This window comes from Prinia subflava, chromosome 2 (assembly GCF_021018805.1).
Source record: "Prinia subflava isolate CZ2003 ecotype Zambia chromosome 2, Cam_Psub_1.2, whole genome shotgun sequence".
In the NCBI taxonomy this organism is placed as follows: Eukaryota; Metazoa; Chordata; class Aves; order Passeriformes; family Cisticolidae; genus Prinia; species Prinia subflava.
The window spans coordinates 1,388,427-1,411,783 of NC_086248.1; the positions used below are offsets into that span (position 1 = coordinate 1,388,427).

At 53.7% G+C, this 23,357-nt stretch overlaps 1 protein-coding gene across 1 annotated transcript; it reads left to right on the top strand.

Annotated features, from left to right (window-relative positions):
- The first annotated feature begins 612 nt into the window (after window positions 1–612).
- Window positions 613–22,466, top strand: ZNF395 (zinc finger protein 395). Its single transcript, XM_063391933.1, has 9 exons — window positions 613–881; window positions 4,308–4,395; window positions 6,597–6,988; window positions 7,111–7,205; window positions 10,832–11,117; window positions 12,620–12,748; window positions 14,922–15,023; window positions 15,124–15,563; window positions 22,451–22,466. The coding sequence occupies exons 1-9, from the start codon at window positions 699–701 to the stop codon at window positions 22,464–22,466; spliced, it is 1,731 nt and encodes a 576-aa protein (XP_063248003.1). The 5' UTR covers window positions 613–698.
- The last annotated feature ends 891 nt before the right edge of the window (window positions 22,467–23,357 follow it).

Sequence of the window (23,357 nt, forward strand, 5' to 3'; positions counted from 1 at the left end):
AAAAGAAGAACGAGGGGGAGAACCGGGGGAGAAGGAGGGGAGAAACAGGGGAGAGAACGAGAAGAGAAATGGGGAAAAGGAGGGGAGAAACAGGGGGAGAACCATGGGGAGAAGCAGGGGGAGAAACGGGGGAGAAGCAGGGGGAGAACGAAAGGGAGGAGGAGAACCAGGGGGGAAAGCAAGGGGGAGAAGGAGGGGGAGAACCGGGGGGAGAAGGAAAGGGAGAAGGAGGGGGAGAAGGAAAAGAAGGAGGGGGAGAAGGAAAGGAAGGAGGGGGAGAACCGGGGGCAGAAGGAAAGGGAGAAGGAGGGGGAGAAGGAAAAGAAGGAGGGGGAGAATCGGGGGGAGAACCGGGGAGAAGAAGGAAGGGGAGAACCGGGGGGAGAACGAGGGGAGAACCAGGGCAGAGCCGGGGCCGCCCCCGGCCGCGCTCCCCGCGGCATCCCCGTGCGGGCGGGCGGGCGGGGCCGTGCCGTGCCGGGCCGGGCCGTGCCGGGGGCGTATCGCGGAGCGGGGCCAATGCCGGGCAGCGCCGAGCGGGGCGGGCGGGGTTGTTTACAGCGCCGGGCCCGCCAGCTTTAACCCGGCACGGCCCGGCACGGCCCGGTGAGTAGCGAGCGGCGCCCCCGGCCCGGCTGCCTCCCCTTCCTCTTCCTCGAGGGGCAGGGCAGGGGGAGGAATGAGGAATCGGGGGTGAAATGGTGATAATGATAAGAATAATGATAATTAAAGGAAAACCCCGCGCGCGGGAGCCGCGGTTCCCGCCCGGCCGCGGCTCCGCCCCCGCCCCGCCCGGCCCGGCGCGGCTCCGGCCGGGAACGGGAACCGGGAATTCGGGAATTCGGGAATTCGGGGCATTCCCCAGGGGCCGGGGCGCGGAGGTGAGCGGGGAGCGGCCGGGGGGGCTGCCCGGGGTCTGTGTGTGCCCCGTGTCCGTCTGTCCCACCCTGCCCCGTGTCCGTCTGTCCCACAGCATTCCCTGCCCCGTGTCCGTCTGTCCCACCCCCCATTCCCTGCCGCGTGTCCGTCTGTCCCACCCGGCATTCCCGTGTCCGTCTGTCCCAGGGCATTCCCTGCCGCGTGTCCGTCTGTCCCACCCGGCATTCCCGTGTCCGTCTGTCCCACAGCATTCCCTGCCCCGTGTCCGTCTGTCCCACCCGGCATTCCCTGCCCCGTGTCCGTCTGTCCCACCCGGCATTCCCTGCCCCGTGTCCGTCTGTCCCCCCCAGTCCCGGTGTCTGTCTGTCCGTCCCCCCAATCCCAGGTTCTGTCTCCTCCAATCCCTCTGTCTGTCCCCCAGTCCCTCTGTCCCCTCTGTCCTCCCCCAGTCCCTCTGTCTGTCTGTCCCCCTGTCCCTCTGTCCCCTCTGTCCCCCAGTCCCTCTGTCCATCTGTCCGTCTGTCCCTCCCCAGTCCCGGTCCCCTCCCAGCCCTCTCGGAGCCCCCGATCCCGCTCCGCGTGTCCCCCTCCGTCCCTCCCTCCGTCCCTCCCTCTGTCCGTCCCTCCCTCTGTCCGTCCCTCCCTCTGTCCGTCCGTCCGTCCGTGCCCCGCCCCGCGCACGTGCCCTGCCCGGTGCCGCCTCCTCCTCCTCTGCCGCACGTGCCCCGCGGCCGGGAATTCGCGCAGTCCCTGGATCCAGGGAATCCCGGGATCTACAAATAGAGGAATCCAGGGAATCCCGGGATCCACGAATCCAGGGAATCCCAGGATCCACGACTCCAGGGAATCCTGGGATCCAGGAATCCAGGAAATCCAGGAAATCCCGGGATCCACAAATCCAGGGATCCAGGAATCCAGGGAATCCAGGGATCCACAAATCCAGGGATCCAGGAAATCCCGGGATCCAGGAATCCACGAATCCAGAGAATCCTGGGATCCAGGAATCCAGGGAATCCAGGAAATCCCGGGATCCACAAATCCAGGGATCCAGGAATCCAGGAAATCCCGGGATCCATGAATCCAGGGAATCCAAGGAATCCCGGGATTCACAAATCCAGGGAATCCTGGGATCCACGAATCCAGGGAATCCTGGGATCCACAAATCCAGGGATCCAGGAATCCAGGAAATCCCGGGATCCACAAATCCAGGGAATCCAGGGAATCCAGGGATCCATCCCGGTGCCCGGGACTCCGAGCTCCCTCCCTTTCCTTCCTCTGCCCCCTCCGGCTTCCCCAAAAAATCCCGATTTCGGTCCCTCCCAAAAAATCCCGATTTCGGTCCCTCCCAAAAAAATCCCGATTTCGGTCCCTCCCAAATGATCCCTCTGGAAAAATTCCCCTCTGGAATGGCCGGTAGCCAGCCAGGGCAGCCTTTCCCAGGAAATTCCTGGAATCTCCTGGAAGATTGGAAGATTTTTGGGAGGTCGGAGTCGGGTTTGGGGCTTTTCCTTGCTGGGAATTTCGGCTCTGGGGTTTTTCCTTCCCAGGAATTTCAGCTCTGGGGTTTTTCCTTCCCGGGAATTTTGTCTTTGAGGTTTTTCCTTCCCGGGAATTTCAGCTCCAGGGTTTTTCCTTCCTGGGAATTTTGGCTCTGGGGTTTTTTCTTCTTGGGAATTTCAGCTCTGGGGTTTTTCCTTCCCGGGAATTTTGGCTCCGGGGTTTTTCCTTTCCAGGAATTTTGCCTCTGGGGTTTTTCTTTCCCGGGAATTTCAGCTCCGGGGTTTTTCTTTCCCAGGAATTTTGGCTCCGGGGTTTTTCCTTCCTGGGAATTTCAGCTCTGGGGTTTTTCCTTCCCGGGAATTTCGGCTCCGGGGTTTTTCCTTCCCGGGAATTTTACCTTTGGGGTTTTGCCTTCCCAGGAATTTTGGCTTTGGGCTTTTTCATTCCCGGGAATTTTGGCTTTGGGGTTTTTCTTCCTGGGAAATTTGGCTCTGGAGTTTTCCGTAGTTTGGATCCCAAATCCTGGAATATCCCGGAGTTTCCGTGCCTGGGATTCCCAGGTTTGGATCCCAAATTCTTGGATATCCCGGAGTTTCTCCACTCACGATTCCCCAATTTGGATCCCAAATCCTGAGATTCCCAAATTGGATCCCAAATTCTGGGATATCCCAGTTTGTGTGTCTGGGATTCCCCAATTTTGGTCCCAAATCCTGAGATTCCCTGGGTTTGGATCCCAAATCCTGGAATTCCCCAAATTGGATCCCAAATCCCAGGATATCCCAGAGTCTGTGTGCCTGGGATTTCTAAACTTGGATCCCGAATCCTGAGATTCCCTGGGTTGGATCCCAAATCCTGAGATTCCCAAACTGGATCCCAAATCCCAGGATATCCCAGACTTTCTGCGTCTGGGATTCCCGGGTTTGGATCCCGAATCCTGGGATATCCCCAAGTTTCTGTGTCTGGGATTCCCTGGGTTGGATCCCGAATCCTGGGATTCCCCAGTTTCGGTCCCGAATCCTGGGACACCCCAGAGTTTCTGTTCCCAGAGCCCAAATCCCGGGAGAGCCCAAATCCCGGGATATCCCGAATCCTGGGAGAGCCTAAATCCCAGGATATCCCAAATCCTGAGAGAGCCCAAATCCCGGGAGAGCCTGAATCCCGGGAGAGCCTGAATCCCGGGAGAGCCTGAATCCCAGGATATCCCAAATCCCGGGAGAGCCCGGAGTTTCTCTGCCTGGGATTCCCTGATTTCAATCCCAAATCCTGGGATTCTCCAGTCTGGATCCCAAAGCCTGGGATTCTCAATTGTAGATCCCAAATCCTGGGATATGTCAGAGTTTCTCCACCTGAGATTCCCCAAATTAGATCCCAAATCCTGGGATTATCCAGTTTGGATCCCAAATCTTTGAATTCCCCAATTTACATCCCAAACCCTCGGATTCCCCTGGATTGGATCCCAATTCCTTGGATTCCCCAATTTAGATCCTGAATCGTGGGATTCCACTGGGCTGGATCCCAAATCCTCGGATTCCCCAGTTTGGATCCCAAACCCTCGGATTCCCCGATTTGCATCCCAAATCCTTGGATTCCCCTGGGTTGGATCCCAAATCCTTGGATCCCTGGGTTAGATCCCAAATCCTTGGGTTCCCCAATTTAGATCCCAAACCCTTGGATTCCCCGGGTTGGATCCCAAATCCTCGGATTCCCCAATTTAGATCCCGAATCCTTGGATTTCCCTGTGTTGGATCCCAAATCCCGGAGCTGCTCCTCATTCCGGGCGTTTCCCACTGCGCGCTTCCCTCCGGGTTATCCCGTTCCTTTTCCCTCTGGGCTTTCCCGGCCCCTTTCCCGGCTTTCCTGGCCCCTTTCCGGGCTTTCCCGGCCCCTTTCCCGGCTTTCCCGGGCACATTCCCGGTGTTTTTCTGCAGGATCCCGCCGGGATGGACGCTGTGGACATGGATGAGATGGTGGCGGCGCTGGTGCTGAGCAGCCTCTCCTGCAGCCCCGCCCCGCCCCGTGAGTCCGCCCGGAAAACACCGGGAATGCGCCCCGGGAAGGGCGGGATTGCCGGGAATTCTGGGCAGTGGTGGAGTCCAGGGGGTGGAGGCGCTTCCGAGGGGATTCGGAATTCCTTGGGAATGGGGAAGAAATGGCTCCCAAAATTCCAACCTGAGCTTCTCCTGGAGGAACTTGAGGCTGTTCCCTGGGAGAAATCCCGATCCTTCCTCTCAGGGAATTCCAGATCCGTGTGCCCAAGTGGCGCTTCCGAAGAAATTGAGAATTCCTTGGGAATGGGGATTCCAGACTTTCCTGGAGAACCCTTCCCAGGCAGGAATTGTTCCCAAAATCCAGCCAGAAACTTCTCCTGGAGGAACTTGAGGTCAATCCCTTGGAGAAATCCCGACCCCAGCTGTCAGGGAATTCCAGATCCGTGTGCCCAAGTGTCACTTCCGAAGGAATTCAGAATTCCTTGGGAATGGGGATTCCAAACTTTCCTGGAAAGCTCTTTCCAGGCAGGAATTGTTCCCAAAATTCCAACCTGAGTTTCTCCTGGAGCAACTTGAGGCCGTTTCCCAGGAAAAATCCTGATCCTTCCTCTCAGGGAATTCCAGATCCGTGTGCCCAAGTGTCGCTTCCGGAGGAATTGGGAATTCCTTGGGAATGGGGATTCTGAACCTCCTTGGAAAACCCTTTCCAGGCAGGACTTCCCAAAATTCCAACCTGAGCTTCTCCTGGAGCACATTGAGGCCGTTTCCTGGGAAAAATCCCAATCCCACCCAGCCGCTCCCTCATCCCAAGGAATTCCAGATCCGTGTGCCCAAGTGTCGCTTCCAAAGGGATTCAGAATTCCTTGGGAATGGGGAAGAAATGGCTCCCAAAATTCCAACCTGAGCTTCTCCTGGAGGAACTTGAGATCGCTCCCTTGGAGAAATCCTGATCCTTCCTCTCAGGGAATTCCAGATGTGTGCCCACGTACCACTTCCGGAGGAATTGGGAATTCCTTGGGAATGGGGATTCCAAATCTCCTTGGAGAACCCTTTCCAGGCAGAAATTCCCAAAATTCCAACCTGAGCTTCTCCTGGAGCAACTTGAGGTCATCTCCTGGGAAAAATCCTGATCCTTCCTCTCAGGGAATTCCAGATCCGTGTGCCCAAGTGCTGCTTCCGAAGGAATTCGGAATTCCTTGGGAACAGGGATTCCAAACGTCCCTGGGCAGCCCTTTCCAGGCAGGAATTGTTCCCAAAATTCCAACTTGAGCTTCTCCTGGAGGAACCTGAGGGCATTCCTTTGGAGAAATCCCGATCTTTCCTCTCAGGGAATTCCAGTTCTGTGTCCAAGTGTCGCTTCCGAAGGAATTCGGAATTCCTTGGGAATGGGGATTCCAAACCTCCTTGGAGAACCCTTTCCAGGCAGGACTTCCCAAAATTCCAACTTGAGCTTCTCCTGGAGGAACTTGAGGCCATTCCTTTGGAGAAATCCCGATCCTTCCTCTCAGGGAATTCCAGATCCGTGTGCCCAAGTGGCGCTTCCGAAGGGATTCGGAATTCCTTGGGAATGGGGATCAGTGTCCCCGCGTCCCCTCAGTGACGATGTCCCTGTGTCCCCTGGGTGACAGTGCCACTATGTCCCCTCAGTGACAGTGTCCCCGTGTCCCCTCAGTGACGATGTCCCCGTGTCCCCTCACTGACAGTGCCACCCTGTCCCCTCAGTGACGGTGTCCCCATGTCCCCTCACTGACAGTGCCACCATGTCCCCTCAGTGACGATGTCCCCATGTCCCCTCGGTGACAGTGCCACCCTGTCCCCTCAGTGACGGTGTCCCCATGTCCCCTCACTGACAGTGCCACCCTGTCCCCTCACTGACAGTGCCACCCTGTCCCCTCAGTGACGGTGTCCCCGTGTCCCCTCAGTGACAATGCCACCTGGTCCCCAAGGTGACGGTGTCCCCGTGTCCCCTGGGTGACAGTGTCCCCGTGTCCCCTCACTGACAGTGCCACCATGTCCCCTCAGTGACGATGTCCCCGTGTCCCCTGGGTGACAGTGCCACCCTGTCCCCTCACTGACAGTGTCCCCATGTCCCCTCACTGACGATGTCCCCACGTCCCCTCGGTGACAATGTCCCCGTGTCCCCTCAGGGATTCAGTTGTCCCCGTGTCCCCTCAGTGACGATGTCCCTGTGTCCCCTCACTGACGGTGTCCCCGTGTCCCCTCCCTCAGCCTGGCGTGTCACCGCTGACCCCTGGAAGGACGGCGGGGACATCTCGGACAGCGGCAGCAGCACCACCAGCGGCCACTGCAGCGGCGCCGGCAGCGCCACCGCGTCCCCTCCCCACCATGGTGGCAGTGCCACCGCGTCCCCTCCCCACCATGGTGCCACCGTGTCCCCTCCTCACCACGGCAGTGCCACCGCGTCCCCTCCCCACCATGGTGGCAGTGCCACCGCGTCCCCTCCTCACTGTGGTGTCACCGCGTCCCCTCCCCACCATGGCAGTGCCACCGCGTCCCCTCCCCACCGTGGCGGTGTCACCGCGTCCCCTCCGACCGACGACGGCTTCGACACCGACCCCGAGCCGTCCCCGCCGGAGGAGCCGGCGCCGCGCCGGAGGAAGGTGAGGTGGCCGCGTCCCCCCGGGTGACACCACTGGTGGCACCGGGCAGGGGACGGTGACACGGCCGGTGGCACCGGGCGGAGGTGGCACCGGGCGGAGGTGACAGCGCTCCGTGTCCCCAGGGCGCGGTGGCGTTCAAGTGCCTGTGGCCCGGCTGCGGGAAGGAGCTGCGCTCCGGCGTCGGCATCAAGCGCCACGTCCGCACCCGGCACCTGGGGTAAGGCAGCGAGCCGGAGCCGGGGGTTGGACCCTCTGGAATTCCCGATTTTCCTTGGGAATTCCCAAACCTCAGATCCGGGGGGTTTGTCCCTCTGGAATTCCTGATTCCTGCGGGAATTCCCAAACCTCAGATCCGTGGGGTTTGTCCCTCCGGAATTCCCGATTCCGCAGGAATTCCCAAACCTCAGATCCGTGGGGTTTGTCCCTCCGGAATTCCCAGTTCCTGTGGGAATTCCCGACCCTCAAATCTGTGGGGTTTGTCCCTCCGGAATTCCCGATTCCTTGGGAATTCCTGACCATTCCCAGTTCCTGGATCCATGGGGTTTGTCCCTCTGGAATTCCCAATTCCTTGGGAAATCCTGACTCTTCCCAACTCTGAAATCCATGGGGTTTATCCCTCTGGAATTCCCGATTTTCCTGCGGGAATTCCCAACCCTTCCCAGCACGGATCCGTGGGGTTTGTCCCTCTGGAATTCCCGATTCCCTGGGAATTCCCAAACCTCAAATCCGTGGGGTTTGTCCCTCCAGAATTCCCGATTCCTTGGGAATTCCCAAACCTCAGATCCGTGGGGTTTGTCCCTCCAGAATTCCCGATTCCTTGGGAATTCCCAAACCTCAAATCCGTGGGGTTTGTCCCTCCAGAATTCCCGATTCCTTGGGAATTCCCAAACTTCAAATCCGTGGGATTTGTCCCTCCGTAATTCCTGATTCCGCGGGAATTCCCAAACCTCAAATCCGTGGGGTTTGTCCCCCTGGAATTCCCGATTCCTGCGGGAATTCCCAAACCTTGAATCCGTGGGGTTTGTCCCTCCGGAATTCCCAGTTCCTGTGGGAATTCCCGACCCTCAAATCTGTGGGACTTATCCCTCCGGAATTCCCGATTTCGCGGGAATTCCCAAACCTCAGATCCGTGGGGTTTGTCCCTCTGGAATTCCTGATTCCGCAGGAATTCCCAAACCTCAAATCTGTGGGGTTTATCCCTCTGGAATTCCCAATTCCTTGGGAAATCCCATCCCTTCCCAATTCTCAAATCTCTGGGATTTATCCCTCTGGAATTCCCAATTCCTGTGGGAATTCCCGACCCTCAAACCTGTGGGGTTTATCCCTCTGGAATTCCCGATTCCTGTGGGAATTCCCATCCCTTCCCAACCCTCAGATCCGTGGGTTTTATCCCTCTGGAATTCCCAGTTCCTGTCAGAAATTTCATCCCTTCCCAAGCCCCAGATCCATGGGATTTATCTCACTGGAATTCCCAATTCCTTGGGAAATCCCATTTCTTCCCAACCCTCAAATCCATGGGTTTTGTCCCTCCGGAATTCCCAATTCCTGTGGGAAATCCCGACCCTCCAATCCGTGGGATTTATCTCTTCCAAATTCCCATTTCCTTGGGAAATCCCATTTCTTCCCAACCCTCAAATCTCTGGGATTTATCCCTCAGAAATTCCCAGTTCCTGTGGGAAATCCCTCCCATCCCTTCCCAACCATTGGATCCGAGGTTTTTATCCCTCTGGAATTCCGGATTCCTGCCGGAATTCCCGCGGGAAATCGGCGCGTCCCTGTCACCGAAGCCACCGCTGTGTCCCCAACCTCCTGCATTTCCCAGGAGTTTCCTTCAGGCCTCGCATCCGGGATTTTCCAGGAGTTTCCTTTGGATTTTGGGAATTTTTGGCCTGGGGGAGTTTGGGGTCTGCGTTTGTTTTCCAAGCTGGAATTCTTTGGGAAGAGACGAGGGCGGGGAAGCGGCTCTGGGCTGCCCACACTGGGAATAAAATTGGGAATGGGCTGGAAAATCTGGGAATGGGCTGGAAAATCAAGGAATGGGCTGGAAAATCCTGCAAAAATGCGCTGAAAATCTTGGGAAAACTCGCTGGAAAATCCTGGAAAAACATCCCGGAAAATCATGGGAAAATGTCCTGGAAAATCCTGGGAAAATGCGCTGAAAATGTTGGGAAAATGCACTGGAAAATCCTGGAAAATGCATTGGAAAATCCTGGGAGAATGTGCTGGAAAATTCTGGGAAATCCTGGAATGGGCTGGAAAATTCTGGGAAATCCTGGGAAAAAATCCTGGAAAATCCTGGGAAAATGCACTGAAAATGTTGGCAAAACATCCCGGAAAATCCTGGGAAAATGTCCTGGAAAATTCTGGAAAATCCTGGAATGGGGCGGGAAATCCTGGAATGGGCTGGAAAATCCTGGAAAATCCTGGGATGGGCTCCAGGGGCGGGGATTGGTGACAGGGCCGGGTGTCCCTGGATGGGGACAGGGCCCCTTTGGCACCTGGGTCTGTCCCTGTGTCACCCCTGGGTCCCTTTGTCACCTCAGTGTCCCTGTGTCACCCCTGTGTCTCTTTGTCACCCCTGTGTCACTTGGCTCTGTCCCTGTTTCACCCCTGGGTCCCTGTGTCACCCCCGTGTCACCCGTGTCCCTGTGTCACCCCGGTGTCACCCCTGTGTCACTCATGTGTCACCCGTGTCCCTGTGTCACCCCTGGGTCCCTGTGTCAACCCCATGTCACCCGTGTCCCTGTGTCACCCCCGTGTCACCCCTGTGTCACTCATGTGTCACCCGTGTCCCTGTGTCACCCCTGGGTCCCTGTGTCACCTGTGTCCCTTTGACACCTGTCTGTCCCTGTGTCACCTGGCTCTGTCCCTGTGTCTCCTCTGGATCCCTGTGTCACCCCTGTGTCCCTTTGTCACCCCTGTGTCACTTGGCTCTGTCCCTGTGTCACCTCTGGGTCCCTTTGTCACCCCTGGGTCCCTGTGTCACCCCCGTGTCACCCGTGTCCCTGTGTCACCCCTGGGTCCCTGTGTCCCTTTGTCACCTCTCTGTCCCTTTGTCACCTGGCTCTGTCCTTGTGTCACCTCAGTCCTTGTGTCACTCCTGTGTCCCTTTGTCACCCCTGGCTCTGTCCCTGTGTAACCTATGTCTGTCCCTGTGTCACCCCTGTTTCCCTGTGTCCCTGTGTCACCCCTGTGTCATGCCTGTGTCACCCGTGTCACCCATGTCCCTGTGTCACCCCTGTGTCACCCATGTCCCTGTGTCACCCGTATCCCTGTGTCACCCCTGTGTCCCTGTGTCACCCCTGTTTCCCTGTGTCCCTGTGTCACCCCTGTGTCCCTGTGTCACCCCTGTGTCACCCCTGTGTCACCCCTGTGTCACCCCTGTGTCACCCCTGTGTCCCTGTGTCGTCCCTGTGTCACCCCTATGTCATGCCTTTGTCACCTGTGTCACCCGTGTCCCTGTGTCACCCCGTGTCCCTGTGTCACCCCTGTGTCCCTGTGTCACCCCTGGGTCCCTGTGTCCCTTTGTCACCTCTCTGTCCCTTTGTCACCTGGCTCTGTCCTTGTGTCACCTCAGTCCTTGTGTCACTCCTGTGTCCCTTTGTCACCCCTGGCTCTGTCCCTGTGTAACCTATGTCTGTCCCTGTGTCACCCCTGGGTCCCTGTGTCACCTGTGTCACCCCTGTGTCACCCCTGTGTCACCCCTGTGTCACCCCTGTGTCACCTCTCTGTCCCTGTGTCACCCGTGTCCCTGTGTCACCCCTGGGTCCCTGTGTCACCCCTGGGTCCCTGTGTCCCTTTGTCACCTCTCTGTCCTTTTTGTCACCCCTGTGTCCCCTGCAGGGACGGCTCGGAGCGGGAGGAGGATTTCTACTACACCGAGCTGCAGCTGCCACCGGAGCCGCCCCCGCCCGCTGCCACCCCTGTCCCCACGGCTGTCCCCACGGCTGTCCCCACGGCTGTCCCCACTGTCCCCACGGCTGTCCCCACTGTCCCCACGGCTGTCCCCGCTGTCCCCCTGGCTGTCCCCGGCGCTGCCGCGCCCTGCTCTGCCCCCATCGGCATCCCCGGCCTGAGCCGCGCCGGCCCCGGCGCCTTCTGGCACATCCAGGCCGACCACGCCTACCAGGTGAGGGGACAGCCTTGGGGACAGCGGGGGGGACAGCGGGGACAGCCATAGGGACAGCGGGGACAGCCTTGGGGACAGCGGGGGGACACTGCGGGGACAGCGGGGGAACGGCTGTGGGGACAGCGGGGGGACAGCGGGGACAGCGGGGGGACAGCGGGGGGACACTGCGGGGACAACGGGGGAACGGCTGTGGGGACAGCGGGGGGACAGCGGGGACAACGGGGACAGCAGGGGGACACCGCGGGGGGATACTGCGGGGACAGCGGGGGGACACTGCGGGGAGAGCGGGGGGTCAGCCATGGGGACAGCGGGGAAACCGTGGGGGACAGCGGGGGGACACTGCGGGGAGAGTGGGGGGACAGCAGGGGGACACCGTGGGGGACAGCGGGGGGACAGCAGGGGACAGCAGGGGGACAGCGGGGACAGCAGGGGGACACTGCAGGGAGAGCAGGGGGACAGCCGTGGGGACAGTGGGGGGACAACGTGGGGAGAGCCATGGGGGGACAGCCTTGGAGACAGCGGGGATGGTGGGGGGACACCATGGGGACAGCCATGGGGACAACGGGGGGACAGCACAGGGACGGCATGGGGAGAGCCGTGGGGACACTGCAGGGAGAGCCATAGGGACAGCGTGGGGACAGTCACAGGGACAGCGTGGGGATGGTCATGGGGACAGCAGGGACACCATGGGGACAGCTGGGATGGCATGGGGACACCACTGGGAGAGCCTTGGGGACAGTGGGGACACGGCTGGGGATGTTGGTGACATCACAGGAACGTGGCTGGGGACAGAGCTGGGGACATTGGAGACGTGGCAGGGACATGGCAGGCGACATCCATGGGGACACAGCTGGTGCCATTGCTGGGGATCTCCCTGGGGACATCCCAGGATTTGTGTCCCTGTCCCCTCTCTGTCCCTGTCCCTGTCCCTGTCCCTGTCCCTGTCCCCTCCCTGTCCCTGTCCCTGTCCCGCCGTCCCTGTCCCCTCCCTGTCCCTGTCCCCTCCCTGTCCCTCTCCCTCTCCCTCTCCCTCTCCCTCTCCCTGTCCCTTCCCTGTCCCTGTCCCTTCCCTGTCCCCTCCCTGTCCCTGTCCCTCTCCCTCTCCCTCTCCCTGTCCCTTCCCTGTCCCTGTCCCCTCCCTGTCCCTGTCCCCTCCCTGTCCCTGTCCCTGTCCCCTGCCCCGGCTGTGGCTCCCAGCTCTGTCCCCGGGGCTGGAATGTGCCGCACTCACCCCTCGGATCCGGGGCTGGAATGTCCCCAAGGAATGTCCCCAAGGAATGTCACACCTCGGGGACTGTCACACCCCAGGGACTGTCACACGGACTGTCACACCCCCGGGAGTGGCCGTGCCAGCAGCAGGAAATCCCGGGAACGGGTGGCAAAGCCGGAATCCAGATGTCACCGGTGCCACCCCCGGTGTGACAGCCGGGGGACGCCCCGGGGTTCCTGTGACAGCTCCCGTGGGGAGGTGACATTCCGGTGTCGCTGTCGCTGTCCCCCAGGCGCTGCCCTCCATCCAGATCCCCGTGTCCCCGCACATCTTCACCAGCATCAGCTGGGCCGCGGCCACCTCCGCCCTGCCGGCCTTGTCCCCTGCCGTGTCCCCGGCCGTGTCCCCGGCCATGTCACCGGTGAGTGCCACCTTCCCTGGAATCAGCCAGGGCCTCCTTTTCCTCCTTTTCCCTCCTTTTCCCTCCTTTTCCTTCCTTTTCCCTCCTTTTCCCCTCTTTTTCCCTCTTTTTCCTTCTTTTTTTGTCTTTTTTCCTCTTTTTTCCAGCCTTTTTTTCTTCTATTCCCTCCTTCTCCCCTCCTTTTTTCCCATTTTCTCCTCATTTTTTCCTCCTTTTCCCCTCATTTTTCTCTCCCTTTTTCCTCCCTTCCCCTCTTTTTTTCTCTGTTTTCCCTCTTCCCCCTCCTCTTCCTCCTTTTTTCCTTTTTTCTTCCTTCTTCCCTGTTTTTTTCTTTATTTCCTTCTTTTTTCCCTCCTTTTCCCTTTTTCCCCTCTTTTCCCTCCTTTTCCTTCTTTTTTCCTCCTTTTTTCCTCCTTTTTTTCCCTCCTTTTTTCCCTCCTTTTTCCCTCCTTTTTTCCTCCTTTTTTCCCTCATTTTTCTCTCCCTTTTTCCCCTCTTTTTCCCCTTTTTCCTTCTTTTTTCCCCCTTTTTCCTTCTTTTTTCCCCCTTTTTCCCTCCTTTTTCCCTCCTTTTTTCCCTCCTTTTCCCCTCCTTTTTCCCTCCTTTCCCCCTCCCTTTTCCTTCTTTTTTCTTCCCTTTTCCCTTTCTTTCTCCTTTCCTCCTTTTCCTGCCTTTTTTCCTCTTTTTTTTCTCCCCTTTCCTCCTTTTCCCTTCTTTCCTCCTTTCCCTTTTTTCCTCCTTTTCCCCATTTTTCCTTTTCCACCCTTTTCCCTTTTTTTCTCCTTTTCCCCTTCACTTTTTCCCCTTTTTCCCCTTTTTCCCTCCTTTTCCCCACCTTTCCCTCTCCCTTTTCCCCTCCTTCTCCTCTCCTTTTTCTCTCCCTTCCCTTCCCTTTCCCCTCATTTTTACTCCTTTTTTCTCAAATTTTCCTCTTTTTTCTCCTTTTTTCTTCCTCTCTCCCTCCTTTTTCCTCCATTCCTCTTTTTTCTCTAATTTCCTCCTTTTCCCCTCCTTTTTCCTGTCTTTTTTCGTATTTTTCCTTATTTTTCCTCATTTTTCCTGCCTTTTTCTCTGTTTTTCTTTTTTCTTCATTTCTTTCCTTCTTTCTTCTGTTTTTCTCTTTTTTCCTCCTTTTCACTCCTTTTTATCCCCTCCCTTTTCCCTCTTTTTCTTGCTCATTTCCCCCCTCCTTTTCCCCCTCCTTTTCCCTTTTTTCCCTTTTTTTACCCTTTTTCCCTTCCCTTTTTTCCATCCCTTCCCCCCTTTTTTTCCTGTGTTCTCGGTCCTTTTTCCCTCCTTTTTCTTCCTCCTTTTCCCCCCTCCTTTCTCCCTCCCTTTTCCCTCCTTTTTCACTCATTTTTCCTCATTTTTCCTCTTTTCTCCCTCCCTTCCCCCTCTTTTTTCCCACCCTTTTTCCCCCCTCTTTTTCCCTCCTTTTCCCTCCTTTTCCTTCCCTTTTCCCTCCTTTTCACCTCATTTTTCCTCATTTTTTCCCTCCCTTTCCCTCTCTTTTTTCCCCTTTTCCCCCTTTTTTCCACCTTTTTTCCCACCCTTTTTTCCTGCTCTTTTTTCCCGCCTTTTTTCCTCCCTCCCTTTTCCCTCCTTTTCCCTCTCTCTTCCCTCATTTTTCCTCCTTTTTCCCTCTTTTTTCCTCTTTTTTCCTCTTTTTTCCTCTTTTTTCCTCTTTTTTCCCTCTTCCCCCCTTTTTCCCCTCCCTTTTCCCCCACTTTTTTCCACTCCCTTTTTTCTCTCGTTTTTCCCTCCTTTTTCCCTCCCTTTTCTCTCCTTTTCCCCTCCATTTTCCCTCCCTTTTCCCTCCCTCTTCCCTCCCTTTTCCCCTTATTTTCTCTCCTTTTTCCCTTTTTCCCCTCTTTTTCCCTCTTTTCCCCTCCTTTTCCCTCTTTTTCTCTCTTTTCCCCCTTTTTTTCCTGCTCTTTTTTCCCGCCCTTTTTTCCCGCCCTTTTTTCCCGCCTTTTTTCCCCCCCCTCACCCATCCCCCCCAATTCTTGACCTAGAAACGCCATTTATTGACAAAAACCTTCCCAACCCCTCACCTTCTCCCCTTTTGTCCCCTTTTTTGTCCCTTTTCATCCCATTTTTGTCCCGTTTCATCCCATTTTTGTCCCTTTTCATCCCATTTTTGCCCATTTTTGTCCCTTTTTGTCCCTTTCAGGCGCGGCGCCGCTCCCTCAGCCTCGGCGACCCTCAGGCGCCGCCCTTGCTGCAGCCCCAGCTCCTCGTGGCCTCCCCTCCCCGCGCCCCCCCTCGCCTCCAGGTGAGAATCCCACAAAATTCCCCCCAAATCCTTCAATCCCGAAGCGGGAATTTTATACAATTTTATTAAAAATCCCGAAATTCCCTCGCTTTTCCCTCAGGAAATCCCGCGGCGAAGCCAAGAAGTGCCGCAAGGTTTACGGCGTCGAGCACCGGGACCAGTGGTGCACGGCGTGCCGCTGGAAAAAAGCCTGCCAGCGCTTCCTGGACTGAATTCCCGCCCGGAATGCCCTCAGGAATCCCGGAATTCCCGCAGAAATCCGGGGATTCCCGCAGAAATCCTCGGGATTCCCTCAGAAATCCGGGAATTCCCGCAGAAATCCGGGGATTCCCGCAGAAATCCTCGGGATTCCCTCAGAAATCCTCGGGATTCCCTCAGAAATCCGAGAATTCCTGCAGGAATCCGGGAATTCCCTCAGGAATCCGGGAATTCCCTCAGAAATCCGGGAATTCCCTCAGAAATCCAGGGATTCCCTCAGAAATCCGGGAATTCCCTCAGAAATCCGGGAATTCCCTCAGAAATCCGGGGATTCCCTCAGAAGTCCGGGAATTCCCTCAGAAATCCTCGGGATTCCCTCAGGAATCCCGGAATTCCCACAGAAATCCGGGAATTCCCTCAAGAATCCTCGGAATTCCCTCAGAAATCCCGGAATTCCCTCAAAAATCCTTGGGATTCCCTCAGAAATCTGGGAATTCCCTCCAAAATCCTCGGAATTCCCTCAGAAATCCCGGAATTCGCTCAGGAATCTGGGAATTCCCTCAGAAATCTGAGAATTCCCTCAGAAATCCGGGAATTCCCTCAGGAATCCGGGAATTCCCTCAGAAATCTGGGAATTCCCTCAGAAATCCGGGGATTCCCTCAGAAATCTGAGAATTCCCTCCAAAATCCTCGGAATTCCCTCAGAAATCCCGGAATTCGCTCAGGAATCTGGGAATTCCCTCAGAAATCTGAGAATTCCCTCAGAAATCCGGGAATTCCCTCAGGAATCCGGGAATTCCCTCAGAAATCTGGGAATTCCCTCAGAAATCCGGGAATTCCCTCAGAAATCCTCGGGATTCCCTCAGGAATCCCGGAATTCCCACAGAAATCCGGGAATTCCCTCCAAAATCCTCGGAATTCCCTCAGAAATCCCGGAATTCGCTCAGGAATCTGGGAATTCCCTCAGAAATCCGGGAATTCCCTCAGGAATCCGGGAATTCCCTCAGAAATCCTCGGAATTCCCTCAAAAATCCAGGAATTCCCTCAGGAATACGGGAATTCCCTCAGAAATCCTCGGAATTCCCTCAGGAATCCTCAGAATTCCCTCAGAAATCCCGGAATTCCCTCAAAAATCCTCGGGATTCCCTCAGAAATCCGGGGATTCCCTCAGAAATCCGGGGATTCCCTCAGAAATCTGGGAATTCCCTCAGAAATCCGGGAATTCCCTCAAGAATCCTCAGAATTCCCTCAGAAATCCCGGAATTCCCTCAAAAATCCTCGGGATTCCCTCAGAAATCCGGGAATTCCCTCCAAAATCCTCGGAATTCCCTCAGAAATCCCGGAATTCGCTCAGGAATCTGGGAATTCCCTCAGAAATCCGGGAATTCCCTCAGGAATCCGGGAATTCCCTCAGAAATCCCCAGAATTCCCTCAGAAATCTGGGAATTCCCTCAGGAATCCTCGGGATTCCCTCAGAAATCCGGGAATTTGCTCAGGAATCTCGGAATTCTCTCAGAAATCCGGGAATTCCCTCAGGAATCCTCGGGATTCCCTCAGAAATCTTCGGAATTCCCTCAGAAATCCGGGAATTCCCTCAGAAATGCGGGAATCCTCTCAGAAATCCGGGAATTCCCTCAGAAATCCTGGGAATTCCCTCATTGCTGCAACCAAGGGACCGTGGGCGGTCCCTCCCGGGCGCCTCCTCCCGAACCTTTTTATATTCCAAAAAAATTCCCATTCCCGCTTTTTTCTCCCCCTCATTTTTAAAACCCGGAGGAGAAATTCCCAAAATCCCCCAAAAACGAAGCCGGGATGAGATTTTGGGGCAGCTTCCCCAAAAACGAAACCTTTGAAGGAAAGGGTGGGAAAAAAAAAAAGCTCTAAAAAATGTTGGGATATCCCAGGAAAAGATTCTTTTTTTTGGGAAGCAGGAATTGGATTGTGGCTGTGGGGATGTGGCTTTTCCTCCGGAGGGCGTCGTGGTTTGGGACAAAAAATTCCCAAAAAAAAAATCAGGGAAAATCTTTTTAGGGTGAAATTTGGGATTTCTCCTCTTTTGAGGCTGTTCAGCTCCAGGAAAAATTCCCAAATCCCTTCAAAACCAGGGTGAGGAATTTGGGGTCTAAAGAATTTCCCAGCAGCTGGAAAGAAAATTGGGAAAAATGGGAAAAATTCCCAAAATCCTCCAGTTTGGAATCATGGAATTCTTCGGGTTGGAAATGACCTTAAAGGTCTTTAATTCCAATTTTTCCCATCTGTTTTTCCCAATATTTCCGGAATCCCATGGATTTGGCTGAGCCAAGAGCAATCCCTGCACCCAGCCTGGTTTTAGGGATTTCAAAGCATCAGAATTCCTTTAAAAAAAAGAGGGAATGGAATGGTTGGGAGAACCCCAAATTTTTTTGTGGAATTTTCCGTGGAATTCCCTCGAGCCGGAACCATTTTGAGAATCAGGGATCGAAGCAGAGCACGGCACAACGTGAGGGAAAAGGGGAATTTTTATTTTCCTCGGATTTTGTGTCTTTATTCCTGCGCTGGAGATTTTATTCCGTGTTTTTCGTGGATCCGGCCGTGGCTCAGCTCCGGCTCCCCTTTTCCACCTTTTTTTTCCTCCTTTTTTGTCTCCTCTTTTTTTTTCTTTCCTTCTTTTTTCTCCTCTTTTTTTCTTCCCTCTTTTTTCCTTTCGTTCTTTTTTCTCCTCTTTTTTCTTTCCTCCTTTTTCCCTCCTTTTTTTCCTCCGTTTTCTCCTCATTTTTTCCCCTCCTCCTTTTTTCCTCTTCCTTTTCCTCCTCCTTTTTTCCCAACTTTTTCCCTCTCCTTTTTCCCCCTTTCCCCCCTTTTTTCCATCTTTTTTCCTCTTTTTTCCCACCTTTTCCCCTCCCTTTTTCCTGCTTTTTCTCCCTTTTTTCCCTCCTTCCCCCCTTTTTCCATTTATTTTCCCATTTTCCCCCTTTTCTCCCATTTTTCCCCTCTTTTCTCCTCCCTTGTTTTCCTCCCCCTTTTTCCTCCCCAATTTTTCCCTTTCTCGCCCTTTTCCCCTTTTCCTCCCTCTTTTCCCTCCTCCTTTTCCTCTCTTTTTTCTCCTCTTTTTCCCTCTTTTTCCCTCCTTTTTAAATCCTTTTTTCCTTTCTTTTTCCTCCTTTTTTCCTCCTTTTTTTCTCATTTTTTCCGTTTCCCCCCTTTTCCTCCTTTTTTCCTTCTTTTCCCCCTCTTTTTTCCTCCTTTTTCTTCCTTTTTTCTCCTTTTCCCTCTTTTTTCCCCTTTTTCCCCCCTTTTTTCCTCCTTTTTAAATTATTTTTTCCTCCTTTTTTCCTCCTTTTCCCCCCTCTTTTTTCCTCCTTTTCCCCCCTCTTTTTCCTTCTTTTTCCTTTCTTTTTTCCTCCTTTTCCCTCCTTTTTCCCTCCTTTTTTCCTCTTTTTTCCTCTTTTTTCCTCTGTTCTCCTCTTTTCTCCTCTTTTCTCCTCTTTTCTCCTCCTTTTTCCCTCCTTTTTCCCGTTTTCCCCCTTTTCCCTTCTTTTTTCCCTCTGTTTTCCCCCTTTTTTTCTCCTCTTTTCCTCCTTTTTTCTCCTTTTTTTCCTCCTTTCCCCCCCTCCTTTTTCCATCCTTTTTTTCTTCTTTTTTCCTTCTTTTTTCCTTCTTTTTTCCTTCTTTTTCCTTTTTTCCCTCCTTTTCCCCCTCTTTTTTCCTAATTTTTTCCGTTTCCCCCCTTTTCCTCCTTTTTTCCCCTCTTTTCTCCTTTTTCCTCCTTTTTTCTCCTTTTTTCCTCCTTCCCCCCCTTTTTTCTCCTTTTTTCCTTCTTTTTTCCTTCTTTTTTCCTCTTTTTTCCTTCTTTTTCCTTTTGTCCCTCATTTTCCCCTCCTTTTCCCCTCCCTTTTCCCTCTGTTTTTCCCCCTTTTTCCTCCTTTTCCCCCTCTTTTTTCCTCCTTTTTTCCCTCTTTTCTCCTTTTTCCTCCTTTTTTCCCTCTTTTCTCCTTTTTCCTCCTTTTTTCCTTCTTTTTTCCTCCTTTTTTTCCTCCTTTTCTCCTTTTCCCCTCCTTTTTCCCTGTTTTCCCCCCTTTTCCCTTCTTTTTTCCCTCTTTTCCCCCCTTTTTCCTCCTTTTTTCCTCCTCTTTTCCTCCTTTTTTCTCCTTTTTTTACTCCTTCCCCCCCTTTTTCCCTCCCTTTTTTCTCCTTTTTTCCCTTCTTTTTTCCTTCTTTTTCCCTTCTTTTTTCCTTGTTTCTTTCTCTTTTTTTCCTCTTTTTTTTCCCTCTTTTTTCATTTTTCCCTCCTTTTTCCCTCCTTTTTTCCCATTTTCCCAATTTTTAACACAAAAATCCCTGCCAGGTTAAGATGTCCTTTATTAAATCTTCTTTTCCTTCTGGGAACCTCTCGGAATTTTCACCTTTCCCACCCAAATTTTTCATTATTTTCCATCAATCCCAACAAGCTTGGCCAGAACCGAAGAACAATTTTTAATATTTTTAACCCTTCCATTCCCGATTATTCCCGAGGAATTCTCCTGCTTTTTCTTCTCAGTCTTCCGAGCGTTTTTATCGTTTAAAAAAACCAAAAAAAATCAGGGAAAAAAAGGAAACCCCGCGTTTTCTGCGGCGGGCAGAGGGGATGGAGCGCGATGGATTTTCTAAGGAAATAAATGGAATTTTCCTGATTCCCGGGCGGCTCCGCGCTTTATTCCGGCGGGATTGGGGAGGTTTTCCCTGGGGCAGGAGCGTTCCTGGGGAGCCCTTGGTGCCTTTTCTTCCTTTTTCCTGCTTTTTCCCTCCTTTTTCCTTCCTTTTCCCTCCTTTTTTCTTCCCCTTTTCTCTCTTATTTCCCCTCATTTTTCCTTCCTTTTTCCTCCTTTTTCCTCCTTTTCCCCTCCTTTTTTCCCTCCTTTTCCTTCCTTTTTCCTTCCTTTTCCCTCCTTTTTTCTTCCCCTTTTCTCTCTTCTTTCCCCTCCTTTTCCTTCCTTTTTCCTCCTTTTTCCCTCCTTGTTCCTTCCATTTTTCCTTCCTTTCCCTCCTTTTTCCTTCCTTTTTTCCCTCCTTTTCCCCTCCTTTTTTCCTTCCTTTTCCTCCTTTTTTCCATCCCTTTCCCCTCCTTTTTTCCTCCTTTCCCCCTCCTTTTTTCCATCCTTTTCCCCTATTTTTCCCTCCTTTTCCCCTCCTTTTTTCCTTATTTTCCCTCCTTTCCCCCTCATTTTTTCTTCCCCTTTCCTTCCTTTTCCCTCATTTTTCCCTCATTTTTTCCTTCCTTTTTCCTCCTTTTTTCCTCCTTTTTCCTCCTTTTTCCTCCTTTTTTCCTCCTTTTTCCTCCTTTTTTCCTCCTTTTTTCCTTCCTTTTCCCTTCCTTTTTTCCTCCTTTTCCCTTCCTTTTTCCCTTTTCCCCTATTTTTCCCTCCTTTTCCCCCTCTTTTCCCCCTCCTTTTCCTTCCTTTTCCTCTCCATTTTCTCTCCCTTTTCCCTTTTCCCCCCTCCTTTCCCCTTTTTCCTCATTTCCTCCATTTTCTCTCTCCTTTTCCCCCTCTTTTCCCACCTTTTCTCCTTTCCTCTCTCCCTTTTTCCCCCTCCTGTTTCCCCTCCTGATTCCTCCTCTTTTCCTCCTTTTCCCTCCCCTTCCCCTCCTTTTTTCCCTCCCTTTTTCCTCTTTTTTCCCACCTTTCCCCCTTTTCTCTTCCTTTTTTCCTCCTTCCCCCCCTTTTCCTTTCTCCTCTTTCCTCCTCTTTTCCCTCCCTTTTCCCTCTTTCCCCCCCTTTTTCCTCCTTTTCCCTCCTTTTTCCCTCCTTTTTTCCCTTTTCCTCTCCTTTTTCCCCTCCTTTTCCTCTTCTTTTCCTTTCCTTTTCCCCTCCCTTTTCCCCTCATTTCCTCCCCATTTCCCCCCCGTTTTCCTTCCCTTCTCCCCCTCCCTTTCCCTCCTTTTTCTTTCCCTTTTCCTCCCTTTTCTCCTCATTCTTTTCTCCTTCTCTTCTTTTTTCCCTCATGTTTCCTTACTTTTCCCCTTATTTTTCCACTCCTGTTTCCTTCTTATTTCCCTCTTTTTTCCGCCATTTCCCCCTCCCTTTTCCCTCCTTTTTTGCTCCCTTTTCCTCCTTTCCGCCCATTTTCCGCCTTTCCGCCAATTTCCCTCATTTCCCTCCTCCTTTCCGTTTTCCCTCCCTTTCCCCCTCCTTTTTCCCTCCCTTTTTCCCCTCCTTTTCCCTCTCATTTTCCCCCTCCCCTTTCCCTCCTTTTTCCCACCTTTTCCCCTTTTCCTCCTCCGTTTTTCCTCCTTTCCTCCCTTTTCCTTTCCCTTCCCTTTTCTCCCCTCCATTTCCCCCTTTCTTCTTTTTTCCTTCTTTCCCCCCATTTTTTCCTCCCTTTTCCCTCCTTTCCCTCCTTTTCCCCTCCTTTTCCCTTTTTTCCTCCTTTCCCCTCCTTTTTTCCTCCTTTTTTCCTCCTTTTTTTCCTCCTTTTCCCTTTTTCCCTCCTCCCTTTTCCCTCCTCTTTCCCTCATTTGTTTCCTTTTCCCTCTCCTTTTTCTCCCTCCTTTCCTCCTCTTCTTTCCCTCCCTTTCCCCTCCCTTTCCCCTCCTTTTTCCCTTCTTTTTCCCTTTTTTTCCTTTCCCTTTTCCCTACTCTTTTCCCCCCTTTTTCCCTCCTTTTCCCTTCCTTTCCCCTCCTTTTTCCACCTTTTTTCCCCTCCTTTCCCCCCCCTTTCCTCCCCCAATTTCCCCCCTCCTTTTCCTGCTTTTTTCCCCCCTCCTTTTCCCACTTTTCCCTCCGGAATTCCGCTGTCACCGCCGCTGTCGCCGCCAGGTCACGATGTCCCTCCCTCCCTCCCTCCCTCCCCTCCCTCCGCCTCTTCCTGGCGTTCCTTTTCCCAAAAATCCCCCAAATCCATCGAGTTCCAAACCCGGAATCCCGGGATTTTTGGGATTGGGATGGAATTCCAGCCTGGTGGATTCCCTTTCCGGGCAGGAATTCCCAAAATCCCACCCGAACTTCTCCTGTTCCCGCTCATCCCCGCCCCTGTTCCGCGGGAGAATCCCGATCCCAGCCGGCTCCGTCAGGGAATTCCGGAGGGGAAATTCCCGCTTTTCTCCAGGCTCGGCTGCTCCAGCTCCGCGGCCTCTCCCAGGTTTCCATCCTGGAGAATTCCGTGGGATTGTGGCGACAAAAAAATCCAGGATTGGGCCTTGGACATGTCCCGGGGTCATCCCATGGATCCGACCTGTCCCAATCTGATCCCTCTGGAATTCCCAAATCCCACAGATCCGACCTGTTGTGATCCCTCTGGAATTCCCAAATCCCACGGATCCGACCTGTGCCAGTCCCATGGATCCGACCTGTCCCGATCCCTCTGGAATTCCCAAATCCCTTGGATCCAACCTGTCGTGATCCCATGGATCCAACCTGTCCCGATCCCACAGATCTGACCTGTCCTGATCCATGGATCCTACCAGTCCTGATCCCTCTGGAATTCCCAAATCCCACAGATCCAACCTGCTCTGATCCCACGGATCCGACCTGTCCCGATCCCTGTGGATTTCCCAAATCCCACGGATCCGACCTGTCCTTATCCCTCTGGAATTCCCAAATCCCACAGATCGGACCTGTCCCGATCCCTCTGGAATTCCCAAATCCCATGGATCCAACCTGTCCTGATCCAATCCCTCTGGAATTCCCAAATCCATGGATCCGACCTGTCCTCATCCCATGGATCTGACCTGCCCTGATCTCATGGATCCAACCTATCCCAATTCCTCCGGAATTCCAAAATCCCACGGATCCAACCTGTCTTGATCCATCCAGAATTCCCAAATCCCACAGGTCTGACCTGTCCCAATCCCACTGGAATTCCCTAATTCCATGGATCTGACCTGTCTCGATCCCACAGATCCGACTTGTCCCAGTCCAGCTGGAATCCCCAAATCCCAAGGATCCAACGTGTCCCAATCCGATCCCTGTGGAATTCCCAAATCCCACAGATCCAACCTGTCCTGATCCCTCTGGAATTCCCAAATCCCACGGATCTGACCTGTCCCGATCCCTCTGGAATTCCCAAATCCCATGGATCTGATCTATCTTGATCCCTCTGGAATTTCCAAATCCCACAGATCCGACTTGTCCCGATCCCTCTGGAATTCCCAAATTCCACGGATCCGACTTGTCCCGATCC